The sequence below is a fragment of the Corvus cornix genome, chromosome 12 (genome assembly GCF_000738735.6).
Source record: "Corvus cornix cornix isolate S_Up_H32 chromosome 12, ASM73873v5, whole genome shotgun sequence".
Classification (NCBI taxonomy): domain Eukaryota; kingdom Metazoa; phylum Chordata; class Aves; order Passeriformes; family Corvidae; genus Corvus; species Corvus cornix.
In genome coordinates, this window is record NC_046342.1 from 20,652,479 (window position 1) to 20,671,266 (window position 18,788).

General features: G+C 52.0%; 1 protein-coding gene across 1 annotated transcript in view; it reads right to left on the reverse strand.

Annotated features, from left to right (window-relative positions):
- Nucleotides 1–11,320, reverse strand: part of PLXND1 (plexin D1) — a 70,447-nt gene extending 59,127 nt beyond the window's left edge. Inside the window, 4 exon segments of the mRNA XM_039559207.1 lie at nucleotides 9,914–9,942; nucleotides 9,945–10,011; nucleotides 10,013–10,581; nucleotides 10,584–11,320. Of these exon segments, the coding sequence (XP_039415141.1) occupies nucleotides 9,914–9,942; nucleotides 9,945–10,011; nucleotides 10,013–10,581; nucleotides 10,584–11,268 (1,350 nt within the window). The 5' untranslated portion in view covers nucleotides 11,269–11,320.
- Nucleotides 11,321–18,788: the final 7,468 nt, after the last annotated feature.

Consider the following 18,788-nt stretch of genomic DNA (forward strand, 5'->3'; position numbering starts at 1 on the left):
TGAGCAGATCAGCCGAGCGTGCCTCATCTCAAGGACACCCACTCCTGCTCAGAAGCCCAACAGACACCTCCCCCTTTGAAACTGCTCAGAGTAAGGCACTTGGTTTATTTCGGCTGTACTTTCTTAGCTGTTCCTTCCTTGGGAGAGCCCCCCCTCCACCACTCAGCCTGTGTTTCTCATTTACGTTAAGGTTTGGCTTCAGTAGCCAACCTCAGACTATTCAAACTCTCTTCCACAGGGAAGAGTCCCGGGTGAACCATGAGTTTGGCTCCTCAATCTTTGGTTGTTACTATTTTATTATTGCTAGTACTAACACTTAGCACTTCACATGCTCAAAGTGCTCTGAAGGCATATCTGTGCAAGTTAGAGCTGAAAAAAGCATCCATTAAAGTAACAACTTCTTTCCTAACACAACTGGTCTTTTGCATGTGTCAGTTCAAATCTATTTCATTTAGCAATAGTTTATAGTAAATGTTTTCCTGTATTTTCCTCATTAGTTCTGCTGAATCAATTAAGCACTGAGATAATGAGCAGAACTCTACCCTTCTTTTACACATCCTAAGTAAAACCTGCCTTTGAGAAGCAACGCTGTGCTGCAGTGCTGTCCCTCTCTGGGGACCCCCCACGCATCACCTGCTCAAGAGCCTCAGCACCAGAGTCCAAAAAATAAAACCTCCTTGGTCAAGGACACAGCCCACTAAAGAAGCTTGTCATGGAAAGGTTAATAAAACCCTTTTTGCTCATTAACCGAGCACTTCAAATGCAGAAGCAACCAAGCCATACAAACATAGTCTACAGGAGACACACCATTTGCCCTGATCACAAGTGCACCCTTCCTCCCCTCTAACCCCTGCCCTCATTCTGGGGACAGAAGAAATTCAAGTAAAGAGATTAATCAGATGATTATGGAAGTGCAAAGGATGAACATGTGAGCCAGGCTCCTCTGGCCTGTGGCCTCACACTCACATCCTGTCTCCTCTCACAGGCAGCACCTGAACACAGCAAAAGGTGTTCTCCAGGCATCACTCTGAAAGCACTGTGCCTGTTGACACCTCCACAGTTTCATCTCTGGAGGCCCTCACTCCCTACCCATTCCCCTCCCAATTAGGAAATTAGGGTCATAATAATTACATAATTTGAATAATTTCAAAAGTTGTTACAAATCAGTGGTCTTACTGGATTCAGCAACTGAGCACTGCTCTGATTTGGTTTAAGCATGTAAGGCTTTCTTTTTCTCTATGATTTTATATTTTGTCTTCAAGATTTGTAGAAACTGCTGTTTTCAAAGCTTTTTGGAAAGACCCACTGAACTTGCTGGGACACCAAATCTCAGCAGAAAATGATACTACAGTTAGGAGATCCCAGGGACATAACACTGCAACCCCAGTTCCAACACTTGACATCTTTTTCCAGCAGCTTACGTGAGTGTAGCCAAGTTGCAGTTCCACAAACAGCCCCAGCACCAAGGCTGTCATCGTGCTGACCAGAGCAGTGTCCTGTCTGGGAAACCCAGCAGGGATGCATGGGGAACATCCATCCCAGCCCTTTACCCCTTACCTTGTTCCAGAGACCCATACACATAAAACTAGACATTACCTGTATCTGCTCTCCAGACACAGATTTCTGTCTCTTCAAGCAGACATTTAGCCCCAATTTCCTCCCCATTTAATGATGTGCTACACCAATTGCCAAAAGCCCAACCTGAGCCCCCATCCTGCACAAGGCAGTTCCCAACCTTGGGAAACCAGGCACAACAACACAACAGTCCTGGTGCCTCTGAACAACAATGCCTAGGTCTATGAGACAGACTGAAGGATGACAGGGACTCGCAAGCCAAACAAGTTCAGAATTATATTCCACTAAACCCCCTCATCTTTCACCTCTCCCCTTCTTCATCAAGTGCTATCATCATACTGTAGAATCTCCCCTCCTAAAATGATCACTCCACACACGTTTGGGACACATGCCAGGTTTACAATAGCCCTTTTTAATTAGGTGACCCACCAGAGATGGTGCGTGGCCACAAGCAGCTCACAGCCTGCTGGATGTTGGCAGCGGGCAGCAGTGGATGAAAACCAAATAACCAAAGGGCTCCTGCTCCAGAAGGGAGTTGTACACAGCAGCAAAATACCTTAAACAGAGATGAGACAGAAACGGAAAGGCAAGTTCCAAATTTTCTTCAAATAATAGAGGAACGTTTTCAGAATCCAAACTTTCAGGCAATTTTGCTTCTGGGTTAGAATTGAAAGATTTGTATTCCAGTTCCACTTAAAATACATAACTTGCAGACGTCTTGTCACAGCAACAACCCTCCAGTGGTCCAGGCCCAAAAACAGACAGCCTTGTTCCAGTAGCTGGCACAGCGTCGGCTGGGTTCTATGGCTGCAGATGCAAACATGAGCCTGCAGCTTCACTGGAGACTGGGACTTACACTGGTGCCGCGGCTCAACCACCCCGCCAGAGCTCCACAGCTCCCACAGCAGCACTCTCAGGAGCATGGCAGCAAACCCGTGATTGTGGCTCTGGCCATGTTGCCTTCAGAGGAGGGGCACAGCAGAACAAGCCCCCTGACAGGGAAAAGAGCTTGACTGTCCAAGTTAACCCCTATCATGTTGCCCACTGGAGAAAAAGCCTGTGCTGAGCAGCCTCTTGTCCCACCTTGCAAGGCTGTGCTTATCCACAGGTCGGATAAACGGGAGAGGAAGGCACAGGGATTGGCAACAGCAGATCAGACCATGTGCCATCACTGCTACAGCCCTGTTACTGCAGGATGCCACAGCCACCACATCCCTGCTCCTTGGAGACATCCTCATCCCAACCCTCACAGACCTGTGTAAGGAGCCAGCGCGCACTCTCTGTGTTGGACAAGCCCCACTGACACTCAGTGGGTATCAAGGCAAGATCATCATGGGCTTTGCTATCCACCCTGCTCACTAGCACATCACATCTGGCAAGGGCTCATCTGGGCCCTGTTCAATCTGGGCCTTCCCAGGCACAAGCTGTCCCACGCCCCTCCAGCCTCGCTCTGTTGGAACAGCGGCTGCCAGCAGAGCTGCTCTCCAGATGTTAGGAATTAGTACTGCTCCCTCTGCTCAAAAACATCAATAAATTCTACTGGCCTCTCAAAGTGGGAGATGCGGTAGATAGCCTGCCACCTCCTCCACCTACTGCAAGGTGCTACAGCCCAACTTGAAAATAATGACTTAAAATCATTTCTTTACCAACCCAACAGGAATCAAAACCTAAAAAACCAACCAAAACCATCCAACCAAACTAAAAAAAGAAACAGCAAAGTGGATCACTCCTGCAGACATTGCTGTTGGTCCCCTGTCACACTGTGCTCCCAGAGATGTGTGCTGGGGACAGTCACACAGAAACACTTGGGACCTCAATTCAAACCCTGACACTGCCACTCTTCTGATCAGAGACATCGATTGGGGAACCTGAGCACCCACCTCCCCACCATGAAACGAGGACACCAATGATGCCTGGGCACAGGAGCTGCACTGTACCCAGGGCTCACCATGCCGAACGGGACCTCGAGTGCATGGGGTTGTAGCGACACTGCCCTGGGGCAGGGCACTGGGGACAATGCAACAGCCACCCACCCCTGGAGCCATTTTTCTTCCTCCGATCAGGAATGCCAACCCCATCCATCCCATGCCTGGTACAGAGGAGCAGTCACACCCCCATCCATCCCATTCCCAGCACAGAGGAGCAGCCACATGCCCCATCCATCTCTCCTCACTGGTGCAGCGGAGGGGCTCAGCCCCTGCAGCTGGGAGCTGCTGGCAGCCACGGTCCGCCCCAGCACACACCGTGCACAAGCCTGGTGGCGAGGCACAGCGGCGCTGCTGTAGGTAGCATGTGGTGGCACCCCGGTGGCTAACGCTAACCACCACCGGTTCCAGCTTGCCCGGTGTTTCCACTAAATTACCACAGCCAGGGGCTCAGACTTACTATGTTTCCAACCCCTAGCTGGGAGAGGGCACCAGAGTGTCAAAACAGTGCAGCTGAACAGACACCTGTGGGGATTTACAAGGCATAGTAAGGTGTTTTTACAGCATCCCTGGGCACCCTTACCCATCTCACAGTGCCTTATTCTCTTCTCCAGGTGCCCTCAGCCCCAACACTCAATCACTGTAAACTAGACTTTGAAACAGCAGAAAAGAGATGGCAAATCCCTTCATTTCCATCCACCGAGACCCTGCATCTGAGCATCCACTGTGGCTCCTGGGGTGTGGGTTCACATTCACATGGAGGAGTCAAACACCTGCCCTGGAAAACCCTTGGCGTTAGCCAAAATGACCCTTTTCCTGTTTTCCACCTAACCTGTTATTTAGTTACAGGGGATCTGATGAGTTCAGTGAATCAAATCTAGCCTGAGCATCCAGGTGCTAGGAATGACTAGGTCTGTACAGCCAGCTGTTGGCAGAGCTCTCCAGAAACCGGCAGCGTGCTCATGACCCCCCTGCCCTGCCAAACGACCAGCACATGCTTTGCCTGCCCAGCCAGCAGCACCGGGCTCCCAGAGCAGGCAGGCACTGTACCACAATCAGGAGCCAGTTTCTGTTCCCTAAAGCGGCACAACTTCCTGTTTCCAGGCACAAAAACTTTTGCCACTTTGGCCGAATTTCCCTTTGCAATCTGGGACCTGTTTGAGCTTGAGATGCAAAGCAGGGACGAGCCCTGGGGCCCCCAGGAAACCATTCCCACCACCCACCTTCAGCTCGGGGGCACCAACCTGCTCCTCGGGAGACTCCCCTGCTTGGCACGGCACATGATGCCCATGCCAGCCCTGGCAGTGGGAGAGCCCCCAGGCACTGGCAGCCCACAGAGCTGAGCCTGCCTTCCCAGGCAGGATGGTGTTCACACAGCTCCCAACAAGCAACACAAAGCTGCCTGTGTGCACCTTGACTGCAGCAGCAGGTTGTATTTTCACATAAATTCCCAAGGAAACCTAACCAACAGCTGACCACAACTCACTAGTACCAGGTGAGAGACATAACAGGTAGATAGTGCTCTGGGCTGGGTCCAAAGCCAGGGAAAGCTCAGGCTGTGGCTTAAACCTCTCGTTGGGACATCCTGGGTCCCACCGGCCTCTCCATGGGCAGCCTGGCCCCTCATCCCCAGCCCTTGCAGGGCAGCTGGAGGGCCAGAAACCTCCCACTATCTGTAACGCTGCATCCTAGAGCAAAACGTGATGGTGACAACAACCATAGTGCTGCTCTACAGTACCTGGGCAGTGACACCTTGGGGTGGTGCCAGCAACTCTAAACAGCCCACACTGCAAAATGCAGAAATTAGGCTTGCTACAAGAACTCTGCCTCATTTTTAATGAAGAAATTAAGTGTAAATTCCCAGTTTCCTTTCTGTGGCTAATCCTCCGGATTTACTTGAGTAGATGTAGGGTTAGAGCACATTTAGTTTCATGTTTGGAATTTCTAAATTAGTATAAACCAGCACTTCAAAGTAACTCAGCTCCTATAAAACCCAGTCCCATGGAGATGCCACAGTATATTTGGACAGTAAGTAGATGCTTTGTCATATTCCCACGTGTATATGAGATTTTTTTCTTTGGGAACATTTTCTAACTGGTTTTAAACCACATTTCCATGCCCAGGCACACATATATACAAAGACTGTTTATATAGTCTACCCAAGGAGTTCATTTTATTTAACAATTCATTATAGTACAGCTCAGTGGTGGGTATCTCATCATTACACCCCCAAACACGGTGTTCAGTGACCATGCAGGATCTGACACAAAGCCACAAGAGCCAGAAACTTGAGAATTAATGCTGAAACGTTTCATTATCCCATGCCACTATGCCTATGGTTTTCAGCAGAGGAAACAAACTGGATTTTCAGCCTTTTTTGGGTTGCAGACCCCAAAACACTTCCCAAGAGAGATGTAGTTCCCTGGCCAGCAAATCTAGGCCTCATGAATATAAGTCTGCTTTCTGTAACTCTCCAGGAGTTTTTAGGAGACCATGGGGCTCATGCAGAAACCACAGAAGACACTGAGTTTGGAGCAGCTGGGAGCATGGGATGGGGTTTCCAGTTCAGCTTTTCCTCAAATGAGCTTGCTCATCACAGCAAAGTGTGCACACAAAGGTGCCTGGCCATGCCCCCTGCCAAAGTAACCATCGAGAGATGGGGCAGTGGCAAGAGGACACTGTGGGGGCTTTGCTACATTGGGACATGGCTGTGATGCAGCCTAACCAAAGGAACAGCCAGGCAGATCTTTGTTTTCAGTGGCACTGAGGGGGACACTCCTGGGGTGCCCCACACAGCCACTGCTCTGGAGCCAGACGGAAGCTGGGGATGGGCTTTTGCCTGCTTTGCTTTCATAACGGCTTCAGCATCCCACAGCTGTGCCACGCTCCAGCCATGCAGCCAGCATAACCTTCAAACCCACTGGGCCATGATCCTCCTGGGGAAGAATAGCTCAAATATGAGCTATAAACCCACACAGTGTCCCAAGAATTTGATAAGCTCTGTCAGCACACTGCTGCAAATACTGTTACAGGCAGTTTGCTCCAGAGAGCTTCTACTCCTCTTCCCTTCTGGGGGCTCGAGTCCAAATTCCACACGGGCTTTGAGTGGGCAAAACACCGCAATGGTTCCATGCAAGTATTCCAATTTAGCTGCCTTTGACACAAAATTCATTATAAAAAACTATTTCTGTTGAGGGGAAGCAATCCTAGAGCTCACCCACTCACTGTTGGTGCAAGAACCCAACCAACCTAAATCCTTCCCTCACATATCCTCCTTCCCCTGAGCTGCTGCTGTGAATTCATCTCCTCCGTACATGACTTTTCAGCAAGTCATGAGAAGCACCAACAGCCCCCACTCCTGACCTAGACCATCCTCCTCTGCATATTTTCTCCTCGTCTCACACGAAGCTGTTAAGCTTGTGCTTAATTGCAAGTAAGCATTTCCATCAAAGAGAGGGGCCGTTTCCAGGCCAAGCTGGCAGCTCCCCTTGCCCAGCCTGGGGAATGCAGGCCAACGGGCCAGCTGGCAGATCCACCTGCCTCATCCACCCTCCACAGCCCCTCGTGTGGCCAACCCCACACGGTCACAGTGGGAGCCAAACAAGTGGCTGCCACCACATTGACCTGTACAGGGACAAAGACCCTCGTTCTGTGCCAGCCTCCCTTAGACCTCACAGCACGGCACTGGGTGGGGAGCAGCCCTGCCCTACATCAGTCAGTGCTGAGCAGAAATACTGTGGGGGCTGACAGGGAGGGCTGGTGTGTTGACTGCCCTCTCCCAAAACCCCTCACTGGAGGGTAAGTGCTGGAGCTCCCCTGCTGAGTCAAAGCAAGTGCTGCCGGAGAGGAGCATTCAATTAGACTGGAGAGCACACAAGGGGTCAAGGTAACACGGTCCTTTCACTCAGCATTACACCAAACAGCCCATGGTCCAGACTTGTAACAACTGACTACTTTGGCTGAACACACGCTTGGAATGAATCAAGCCAATATCAGAGCTTTTTTTCTTCCAAAAGGAGATTAAAACCCAAGTACCTGGTCTGCAGGAACAACTAATGAGCCACACTTACGAACACCAGAGCCCCTATCAGTGATGCACATGCAATGGGAAAACTGGAAACCCACCAAGAGGAGGAGAAGTGGAGCTCACAACGGGAAGACAGATAGATACTGATCTGCTCTGCCAGACCAGCTGCTGCTTTAATACATTTTACTGCTACGTTTCCAGGTCTGGGACACAAAACATATTAGAGTATTTCACTGTCTTGAAGGTGGAAATTGATGTTAGGTTTTTGCAGCTCAAAGAAACACACTATAACAACTTTTCTCTTGACAGTGGCACTCTGGGACTTGAAAATAAAACCAGCTTATTAACTTGTTGGCAATTCTAAAGATTAAGTAAAAGGCAAAAAAAAAAAAAAAAAAAAAAAAAAAAAAAAAAAAAAAAAAGGAAGGCTCTCCTGACTAGCAGGATGGCTTCCCACCAGGCTGGGTCAGCGGTTTTAGAGGAATATGCTTCAAATAAGTGGAAAGTGTAGAAATACTAGGCATGAACAAATATTAATGTTATGCTTCATTTATATCCTGCTGCACCTGACATCAAAGGATCTCAAAGCAGCTTTACAAATGCAATCTGATGCTACATGAGTTGGGTTTCTGAATAACAATAAATACAGGAGTATGTGGGAAACTGAGGTACATCGGGTTAAATGACTGGTTCAAGGCCAGTGACCCAGCAGCAATGTCAGTTGGTAAGGGAACCCAGACTCTCCATCCATCTTGTATCACCACCAGTCTTACTGCTCTCTCCACATGAAAAAATTTTCTTGCAGCCTGATCTCTCCACAGTTGCAAACATGGAGGGCTCCCACTGACTCCCAATGGATTGGCAGTGCTCAGTTATTCTAGTTCATTCCCCTGACCCTCACATCCCCTCTTGCTCATCCCTTTGAGAACACAGCATCCTTCTCAGCCTTTATGGCATCAGTGACAACAGGCTCCTGGTCACCCTCCCTGCCTACCCAGGCAGTACTTGGAGAGGAAGGTGCTGCCAGGGACACACGTTACAGGGGAACAGCGTGACAGGCCGGGACCAAAGATGGAGTGAAATCTCATTTGTGCCTGGTCTCCCCTGAGTCACTCGTGAATTAGCTGTCTAAATACCTTACTGGATACAGTATCTTACACTTGATACTTTCAACATCAACAGACTGGTATTAGTCATGATTATTTTCTTTACTGAATAAAAGCTAGAAAAAAACAGTATCTCCACAGCAGTCCTGGAGCCCTGGGGAAGCTCAAGGGTGATGGGTGCTTCTGCCACTGTCTTTCAGTTACAGGCTATTCACTTCCCAAGCACCTCCAGCAGCCCCAGACGCGACGCTGCTGCTTGGCCCGCCGTGGCAGAGACAGTCCAATCCCGCCCGGGGCTGCGGGGCTGCTCCGCAAGGATGCTGAGCATCAGCCACAGCCAACAAGAACTGCGGGTGCCTTCACATCCTGTAAATAGGATTCCTGACTCCCAGTAAGTCCTCTGAGAGCCGTGACCATGCCAAGATGTCAGGACTAAGCTCCCACTGTTTAACACACCCAGTCTTTGTGGAATTAACTCCAACTACTAGATTTCCTGGCTGACAGACAGCTTGTACTTTGCCACCAGGGAAAAACTGTTCAACTTTGCAAGAGCAGGTCTATGAACCAAGTGCATTAAGACTACATATTTTACCACAGAGTGGAGATGCCACACTAAACACTCCGGTTACCATGGGAAACCTTTCTCTCTTTGCCACTGGCATTGCACAGGGAAGCCCAAGCCCAAATGCTCTATCTTGCCTCTGAAATCAAACAGATGTTTTCACAATCTTTGATGTAGCCGAGCTGTGCACCCGTCCCAGAGGAAGGGAAAAATGCAGCATTAAAGCAGCCCTTTTTTCTCTCTTTTTTCCCAAGCATCGTATATTTTTAGTGAAAAGGGAAACAGGCGACTCTGTCTCGTGCTAACATTTACGGCCACTCGGTAACAAATTCTGACAATGGCAAACTTCTGCCACAAACGTGGGGAGCCAAGGCAGCCTGTGTGCGGTCCCTGGCAGGGCTCTGTGCCGCCGTACGAGACGTGGGGCTGGCGATGCCCACAGACATCCGGCCGCGCAGGGCACCCACGAGAAGTGGGGCATCGGCGATCAGGTTAGGGGAACGATGCTGTCCCCGGGCAGGCGGGAGGATCTCCGGGAGAGCAGGGAGGGGAGCGGGGTGTAGGACTCAGCCCCCCACCCGGGGGAAACGCTCCAGCTCGGGACAGGTGGCGACAGCAGCGGCCGCGGGACGGGCCACGACGGGATGGGCCCCTGTTCCCCGCCGACCACCGGCTCCCGCGCCCCCTCGCCCCGGCAGGTGCCCGCCGCTCGCCATACCTGTATATTCCTCTTCTCGCAGGCCGGCCAGTGCCCTGCACCACGCTGTCCAGCACGGTAACCATGCCGGCGGCCGGGCTCACGAAACAGGAGTTGCGGGGCGGCTCGGATCGTCTCCTCGATCTCGGCGAAGCGGAAGACGCAGAGCGCGGACTGCGGCCGCCCCCGGCCGCCGCCGGCTCCGGCCCGCTCGAAGACGCCGAAGAGCAGCTCCTCGGGGGGCGGCGGGGCCGGGGCCGGGCCGTGAGGAGCAGCGGGGCTGCGCCAAGCTGCCCGCGCCGGGAAGACGGAGACGAGGCGGGTGAAGGCGTCGGCGGCGCCGCCGCAGCGCAGCCCCAGCTGGATGTAGGACTCGGTCAGCTTCTTGGTCTCGCCGCTGCCGTTGAGGGTGGCCTCGGCCGGCTCGCCCAGGCAGATGCGGGCCAGTAGGCTGTGCGCCGGGCTCTCCTTGTCGCCCGCGTTGGCCTCACTGTTGAGCGCCAGGTAGGCGTACGGGCGGCGGGCGGGCGGCGCGGCCCCGTGCTGCAAGAAGGCGCGGACGAAGCTGAGCTTGTGCCGCGCCTTGTCGCCCTGCTTGATTTTGAGGATGTTGTCGTCGGAGGGGTTGATGTCGAAGGTGAAAAGCTTGGCCAGGTCGCCGCGGGCGTTGAGGGCGCGGATGGCGATCTCGGCGTGTTCTCGAAGCGGTGGTCCTCCAGGCTGCGGTTGCGGGGGAAGAAGGGGCTGCCGAAGCCGGTGTAGGTAGCGGCCACCAGCAGCCGCGCCCCGCCGCCACCGCCGCGGCGCAGCACCAGCCCCACGGTGGAGGCATTGGGGTGGTTGGCCGCCACGTTCAGCATGCTAGGGAAGACAGTGACCGAGTCGCTGCCGCCCGGCGGGAAGCGCACGGCCACGGCCGAGATGTTGGCCATGCTGCGCAGCTGGCAGAGGCCCTGATAGATGGAGCCGCAGACGACAAGGACGCCCTGCTCCGGGTCGGGCTGCAGGATCTTGTTGTAGTTGTTGGTGAGCACCCTGGGGTGCTCACAGGAGGCCTGCGGCAGCTGCGGTGCGTGGCACAGCGGGCTGTCCAGCACCGGCCCTACCGCCGCCTCCGCCTCCAGCGCCAGCTCGCCCCCCGACAGCTGGAACAGCCGGTTGACGGCCGCCAGGTAAACGCGGGAGCCGGGGCCGTCCAGCGCGAAGTTGTTGGTGAGGGTGGGCGAGAGGAACTTGCGCTGCACCTCCAGGCCGGCGGCTCGCCCGGGCAGTAGCAGCGGCAGCAGCGGCAGCAGCAGCGGCAGCAGCAGCGGCAGAAGCGCGGGGGGCCGCGGCTCAGCGCCTGCCGCCGGAGCCAGGACCGGAGCCGGAGCCATCCCGCCGCCGCGCCGCACAGTGCATGTGCCCGTCGCCGGGCGCGGGAGGGGCGGGCGCGGGGCCGCTTCCTGCGGAGGCAGCGCCCGCCGCCGAGCGACGCCCGCGGGAAGTGGCGGCCGCGGCGGGGGGCGGCGAGGGGCGGCGGGGCGCGCGGCCGCGCCCCCTCCCTGCCCCCGCCCTCCGCCCGCCCCCGCGCCCGCCCCCGCGCCCGCACCGGTACTCACCGCGTCCCCGTGCCGCGGGCCCGTCATGTGCGTGCGGTGAAGTTACCGATGTCCCCCGCGCCGCCGACTGGGCGGCACCGGGCGGCTCCGGACAGGGCGTCCCCCCCCCGCGGGAGGGGCTGCTCCGGGCTGTCCCACTCTTCTCCTCCGCCTCCTTCGCGTTTTCGAGCAGGACAGGCCGGGGGGGAAGGGCGGGGGGAAAAGCACTTTTCCTAGCTGCGGAACAGCACGGCGAGCCGGAACAGCCCCCACGGAGCCCCCTTGCAACCCCCCGCAGCCCACACATCCCCTTCCCCAACAATACCCGCTGTCTCGCTGCCCGGGGACCGGGCGGGGTGCGAGGCGCGGCCCCACCCCTGGAGCAGCTCTGCTCGGACGACTCGTCCAAAGTGGAGCACAGACCGGCCTGCGCGTCTCCTCTGCCCTCCAACGGGCGCCGCTTTAACTGTGGAGGCAAGAAAGACCCAAAAAAGTGATTTCCCAAATTACACACTGGGATGGTGTGGGGGATAGCCCCTGAACCACCGCCCCATCCCGTGGGATCGCTCCACCTGAGCGGGTTCACGCTGCTGCCTTCTTCCCTGTCTGCGGGTGTGTCAACTGACTCCTTGTCGTGAGGGGACACGTCCGAGACTGAGGAGCACTCCTGGGCAAGGCAGTACGGAGAGCCAGGGCCACGCATCCTGCAGCAGATACTTTGTTTGCCCATATAGCTCATGTCCCTGCAGGCTTCATGAAACAGCCCTGAGCAACTACCCAGCCCAGTGCTGGCCTCCTGCCACAGTATCGGGACACAGGGCACCCCCAGAGGTCACCCAGGAGCTTGGCTTCCTGGGCAACGCACACAGGTCCCCATGCAGGAGGGGACATGGGTGTGCTCCAGCACGTCAAATACCAGGGTCATGACATACCAGGGTCAGCACTATGTGGATGTTTCAAGCTGAAGCACTGGCAGAGCTAACAGGCAAGAGGAGTGGCTGTGGGATGTGGGCACAGCATCCTTGTCTCCAGCCTGAGTTTCCACCAAGAGCAGAGATCTCGCTGGAGCACCGGTGCACTGGAGGAAAGTCAGCACTTGGTCTCGCTGTGCAGTTGCAGCAGTTGTATCAGCATAACTGTGGGGGTTGAGCATGAAGGCATCTCACCATCTGCAAATAGCTAGCAGCATTTAAAACAAGGGTGGGAAATGGAAGCTGGTGTTTGGTCACAACTGCCTGGAAAAGCTGCACAGGTGAGCCCTGGAGAGCTGTCCTCCCTCTCCCTCTCCCCAGGCTGTGCCTTAGTGCCCTGCCCATTCCTGTGGCATGGAACTTTAGTTTTACAAAACATGTTAGTGAAGCTGATGGGGATTCTGCACGACTTCTGTTCTGGAGAGAAAAATCCTCTGTTGTTGTCTAATCTCATTTCTACACCTGCCAATTTTCCTTTTCCCTTCCTGTCCTCCTCACCCTCTTCAGAGCACTAATTAATGCATGACTGCCTTGGCCATGCCATGTCCACTGAAAATCTGCATTGAATTAAATGCTGTGCTTTCTTGCTATCTAACTCATTGTCTTTGCTAATCATATCCTTAATTAAGAATTATTAGCTGTTTTTAAATGTGGGACTCCCAGTTGTTAGTGGATTTTTTTTCTTAAACTACAAGTTAGCAATTTTTAAATGTGATCATGTCTTTAATTGCATAGAAATAAACCCCCATGATCCCAAACCCTTAATCTGCCTATTTGAGGATTTCTTATGGCTGCTTACCCTGATAGCAGAGCATCTTCCATGTGAAATCAGCCTTTTAAGGCATATCAAATTAGGTTCCAGATTACAGTGAATAAAAAAAAATTAGGCCAAAGAACATTGAAAAAATGTGTGACTTACCCAAAGGTATCCAGTATTGGCTCTGTCAGAAAAAATTCCCCAGGAGCTCTGACTCCTATTGCCTATGCCAAGCACTTGTCTACACTGATACAATTAAAGACAAAATATTTGTGGTATTGAAGGATTATTTGACAAAGATTTTATTGCTATTGTTGTTGTTAGGAAACAATTTTCTGGTAAGATGCTTTGAGGGGACTATTTTCCAGAAATTATTTCCCACCCCTATTATCTGGGCTGTTACAAGCTCCAGTGAGTATTTCAGGATAGTGCTCCTAATGGAGTAGTAGAGGTTTTTAAATATCTCATACACAGATTTCACCATTATTTTTTGTTCAGGAAGAGAAAAAGGTCAAAATTAAACCACAAGCCTCTTGCCATAGAGCATCACCCCCTGACAAAATCCCTTCCCGTTTGACTCCTGTGCAGGTCTGAGGATACCAACGTCTCAGCTGGGGCAGGGGGAGAGGGGCTGTGCACACAGGAACTCAAAACTGCTTTAATTATTGATAAATGTATTTACACAAGAACACTTTCCCTTTAGGGGAAACATGAGTTACTCATGCAAGTACTCAGGTTATACTGACTCAACACTGTCAAACCCCTGGATTTCATGACTTTAATACAGAGAGTATAAACATCTATTTATTTAGCAGGGGTTATCTGTGAGGTACCCATAGAGTGCCCTGTGGATTTGGGAAGTATGTCCACCCTCACAGCCAGAGATGGCCAGGTTTGCCCTGGCAGCTCTTGGGCCAGCACCGGCAGCCCATGGCAGGGTGGAGCAGAGGTGCTGTGCACCAGACGGGCGTGCAGGACCACTGGTACCTCAATGCCTGGTGGCAGGGACCCCCAGGGACCTGGGAGAAGAGCAGCGTGCTTCATGTCTTTGTGTCTGACACTGAGTGTATCGGGAAGGCCTGATCGGGTAGCACATGCTGCTGCAGAAAGCAGCTGCCCCTCCTTTGCCCCACGTGGTCCTGCAGAGAAAAACCCAGGGGTCAGTCACTCCAGAAGGCCTACAGAGCACCCTGGCAGAGGAGCTACCACCCCACAGCTGCTGTGGGAGAGCACTGGCAGTGCAATGGATCAGAAGGTGCTTCTGCTCTGACTCAGGCAGCCAGTCCCCCTTTTTCTCATTTCCTTTACTCCTTGCCCCTCAGCGTGCAATTTGGGTCATTTCTATATGATTGCAGAGCAGGTTGGCAGCTGACCACAAGGTGAATTCACAAACACTTACAGGCATGTTTTGAATCTCTTTAGTCGCTTGCTTTCTGTCTCAGAAACCTGTACTGATGGAAAATGGCCACTGGATAGCTGTATTGCATCAGAGCAAGGGTCCACTCCCTGTCTTCTCCCCATCCTGTCAGAGGCCACGAGCGGTTATCCAACAGAAGAATGAAACAGGTAGGAGAAAGTGGAACAGTCCCCTTGGTCTCCGCCGTCCCAGCCCAGAGATGGCCAGAACAGGGCTGTCCCTGAAGCAGCATTTCTGAACAAAGAGCCATTCACCAGGGAAACACAAGGCAAGATGAGGAGGAGCCGAGAAGCACTTGGACACGGAGAAATCATTGCCCAAACAAGAGCTGTTCTCTGATCACCACTTTCCAGCTGTGCCTGTTACCCTGCCCTGATACACTCAGCTGTTAGTCTCCCGTATCATCAGGCTTAATACATTGGCTAGTGCTCACTCAGGCACTTCAGGGCACTCAGAAATAACAGTGGGCTTGGAAATAGACCGATTAGCAATCCTCAGCGTATTTTTGGATGAGTGTGGACCGAGACCCTATTTTATTGTTATTAATCTGTATTGCAGGCACTGTTCATGGAGGAGGGGAGACTGTCATTACTGTTTTTACTAATGATTTAGCACACTGGGAGTCTGCTAGGTGCTTAGCAGAAAGACTAAGGCAAGGTCACTTCCCCGGTGTCCTTTAATCTAAACACATGCTCCAGTGTGGTCCCAGGCTCCGCTGCAGGCAGCGGTAACAGGAACCGCAGGGTCACAGCAAGCTCTGCTGCCACCATGCTGCTGGCCCCCAGCCCTGTCTGAGCAAGGATGAGCGGGATTTATGGGGACCTCAGCCACTTTCTGAGTAAAACCAGCCTTTTTTTCCATGAGCCTCTTTGTTTTCAAAGATGAGCCTTTCCCAGTGTAATATAGAGCCTTGCTCTCGTCTGGATGTGTAATGCAGTCATAACCTTGTCTGCAGCATGCAGCCAGCTGACGTGTTCACCATGAGGGATTTGCCTCCAGAGAGGAGCTGTGTAGACAGAGATTGTGAGCACAAAAGGGTTTCTTTCTGGGTTAATGACAGATTCGGTGCTGGTGAAAGTTCACACACACAGTAATGCCAGGACTGGGAGGTTTATCACAAGGCAATAAAGACATGTATCTTTGGTAGCCTGTGCTGGGTTTCACCTGGGCCCTGTGGGTGGAGAGAAGCTCTTTCACCACCTGGGCCCTCACTGGATGCAAGAGCAGCAGGTTTTCCAGTTTTCCCCAGACCTCCTTGGTGACCTGTTGCTTTTATTTTCCCTAGAGGCTTAGGGAGGACTCAGTTATCCCAGCTTCACACTGGTCAGGGCTGGAGATGCGGCTCATGAGTTCAAATGCAGCTCCAGTTCTGATCTGTGGGAAGCTCAGCCTGTGCTGAGGTGATGGCCAGGTGAAGCACAATCCCTTCCACCCCAGTAACACTGACGGTCTCTCGTCCATACCTATCTCTTGTCAACATGGGCATCACAGGCAGGCGCGGGTGCAGGTGCTCATGGCAGAACAGGGCCCTTCTTCAGCTGGGTCCAGGCAGCACCAGCCTTAGAGGGTTTCTGTGGGTAACAAGGGTTTTCACAGCATTTTGTATGGGCTGGCCAAGCTTGTTAAGCCCCTCAGAGCCATGGGGCACTGCCCACAGCATTACAGCACAACGGGACTGTCCACGTCCCATCCGTGCCAGGCCCTGCGTGTCCTGACTGCCTGCCAGCCATGTAGGATGCAGGACTTGGCTCTCAGCAAAGGAAGCAAATTCAACATAAAGCAGAGCATCCCCTCGTGGGATTCCCAGCAGGGGCCATGCTGATTGCTCAAAACAAAGCTTGGCTGCCTTGGAAGGGAGCCTGACTCCTACCCCAGGGTTCACACAGGGAAGCCCCAGCTGGCTCATACAGCAAAGCCCTGCAGCAACAACCAGCAAGGCTGATACTACCAGCTTTGTTCAAACATCTTCCACCAAAGCCTGGAGGAAGTTTTCCTTATGAAGTCAGGCAGGATTGTGCTGCCTGCTCTGCAATATGCTAACTTCGCCGAGAGCAGTTGCTCAATACGTGTTTAAGTAGACAGGCCACCACTACTCGTTAACCAAAACAAATGGGAAAAGGGGAAAGCTTACAACACAACAATTGCTTTCAATTAGAGGATATATCTATTGCCAAAATATGTCAGTGGGATTTGACAGACTACATTTTTTAACTGTGTACTACTGAAGAACAGGCTGCACTAAAATGCAACCTAAACTAAACAGGGATTTAATCCCCTTCCCTTCCTTCCCACGGCATAATCATCAGGCTGTAAATATATTATTACAGCCCACAGTACCCTTGTTAATTCCAACCAATTTGACTTACCTCAGTGGCTTCAGTGTTGTTCTCTCCCATGCTCACTGAGCTTATTGAGCCTTCAGTATTGATGCTCATTTTGTGCTTTGAAGTGAAAGGGTTAAATGTGGTTAATTGTAAATTTATTGTTTGTTTTGTATGGCTTAATACAATCCTAAACATTTTGGTTAATATTTCTTGTTGCTTTAAAAGATATACCGTGTTGCACTGAGCTGGCTTGTATGTTTTTGGATGTGTTGTATGCAGAAAATGTGATCTCGTTCTCAACATTTCCCAACAGTGACCCCAACAGTTTTAAAGGCTTCCACATTTCTCAGATACAGGCAACACATTCATTAATCTTAGATATAAATCAAAAGGCACACACAAACACATACATGTATAAAAAAGACGTGTGCACATACACATTTAAAATGTCAGCAAGCCCTGTGCTGGACTTGGTTGCATTTTGAATTTCGTAGCATAGAAGGAGAGTTCTCAGGTGGTTCCAGTTCACCTTGCAAAGATACTGTCCCTGCACAATCCCCATGTTTCTGTGCACAGATAGGTATTTGTGTTCAAAATAAAAATTTGAATTCATTACAAATTCAAGAATGTGAAATATGTGATGTTACCAGTGTGCTGATGGAAACAGTCACATGAATCTTTATACACTTGAAACCAGTTTGTGATCCAGATAACCCAGTGGAATTGGCACCCCAAGTATTTTACCCACCAGTGAATGTGACCCTGAAACTGAGCAGAAGTAGTGGTAAAGCAAAGGGAGTGAAGCAACCTCAGCTGATACGCCTGAGAAGAGTGGAAAAGGTAATCAAACAACCTAAGGAGTAAAAATGACCTTTCAACACTCTGTTTTAAACACCACACAGTTAGACACTGGGGTACTTTTAACACTTGAATGCCAGCTCAGCTGTTCCACCTTTCTATCTAAGCAGTCGTCTTTGTGCTATTTCACATCTATGTATCACATTGTACACAGCTGTGCAGTGTGTTTCAGGAGTTATGGGTGTCTCTGGTGTCCCTTTTCTCAGGCTACCCTGCTCCACAAGGGGTAGAAGGACTCATACAAATCTCTCTGCAATCCTACTGAGCTCTATGCAAGTGACGTTGCTTACACAGGGTGCAGAGCGGTATCTCCAGTGAGTTAAATGGCCCATTAGCCCTGCAAAGGCTGGGGAACAGCAGCAACCCTTTGCTTCATGGTGTTTGTTCGGAGAGTTCTAATAAGCAACAAGGACTGACGAGCTGCAAGTGCTGCACTGCCTGGGTGCTGAGCTCCTCTGCCTCTCGGGCTGAGGTATGGATTGGCAGGACTTGTTCCTCCAAGGCTGGAAGGAGGCAAATCCTGTGACACACACCAACAGGTCAGATTTGGGCTCTGTCCGCTTTTGTCTCCTCCAAGACCCAAACCTGGGATTCCCACCTCCTGCAATCACCAGCATAACCTCCAGCCAGTGCAGGACTTGGGTCGGTCCCCCTCTCACTCTGTGGGGTCAGCTCCAGCCCAGGGCTATTTAACTCCCCCCTGGTGAATGCCAGCTGGGGGAGGTGACCTCTGGATCTGTCAAGGGTCACAATGGGAAAACATGCATTTCACTAGGTGCCTTTAGGATGTGCCATGAAATATGGGACCTTTCTCCTCCCTAACAGCAAGTCCTTTCAGGCCAGGCAGCTAAATACCCAAGATTTGTTCCCACACAGAGAGCCACTGGCACACAGGAATCAGCTGAAAGGCTTGGGTCAGTTCCTGGGGAAGAGGTATGAGCAGCACCAAAGCTATCACGGCCAGCAATCATTAGGCTTTCCCCTGCAAG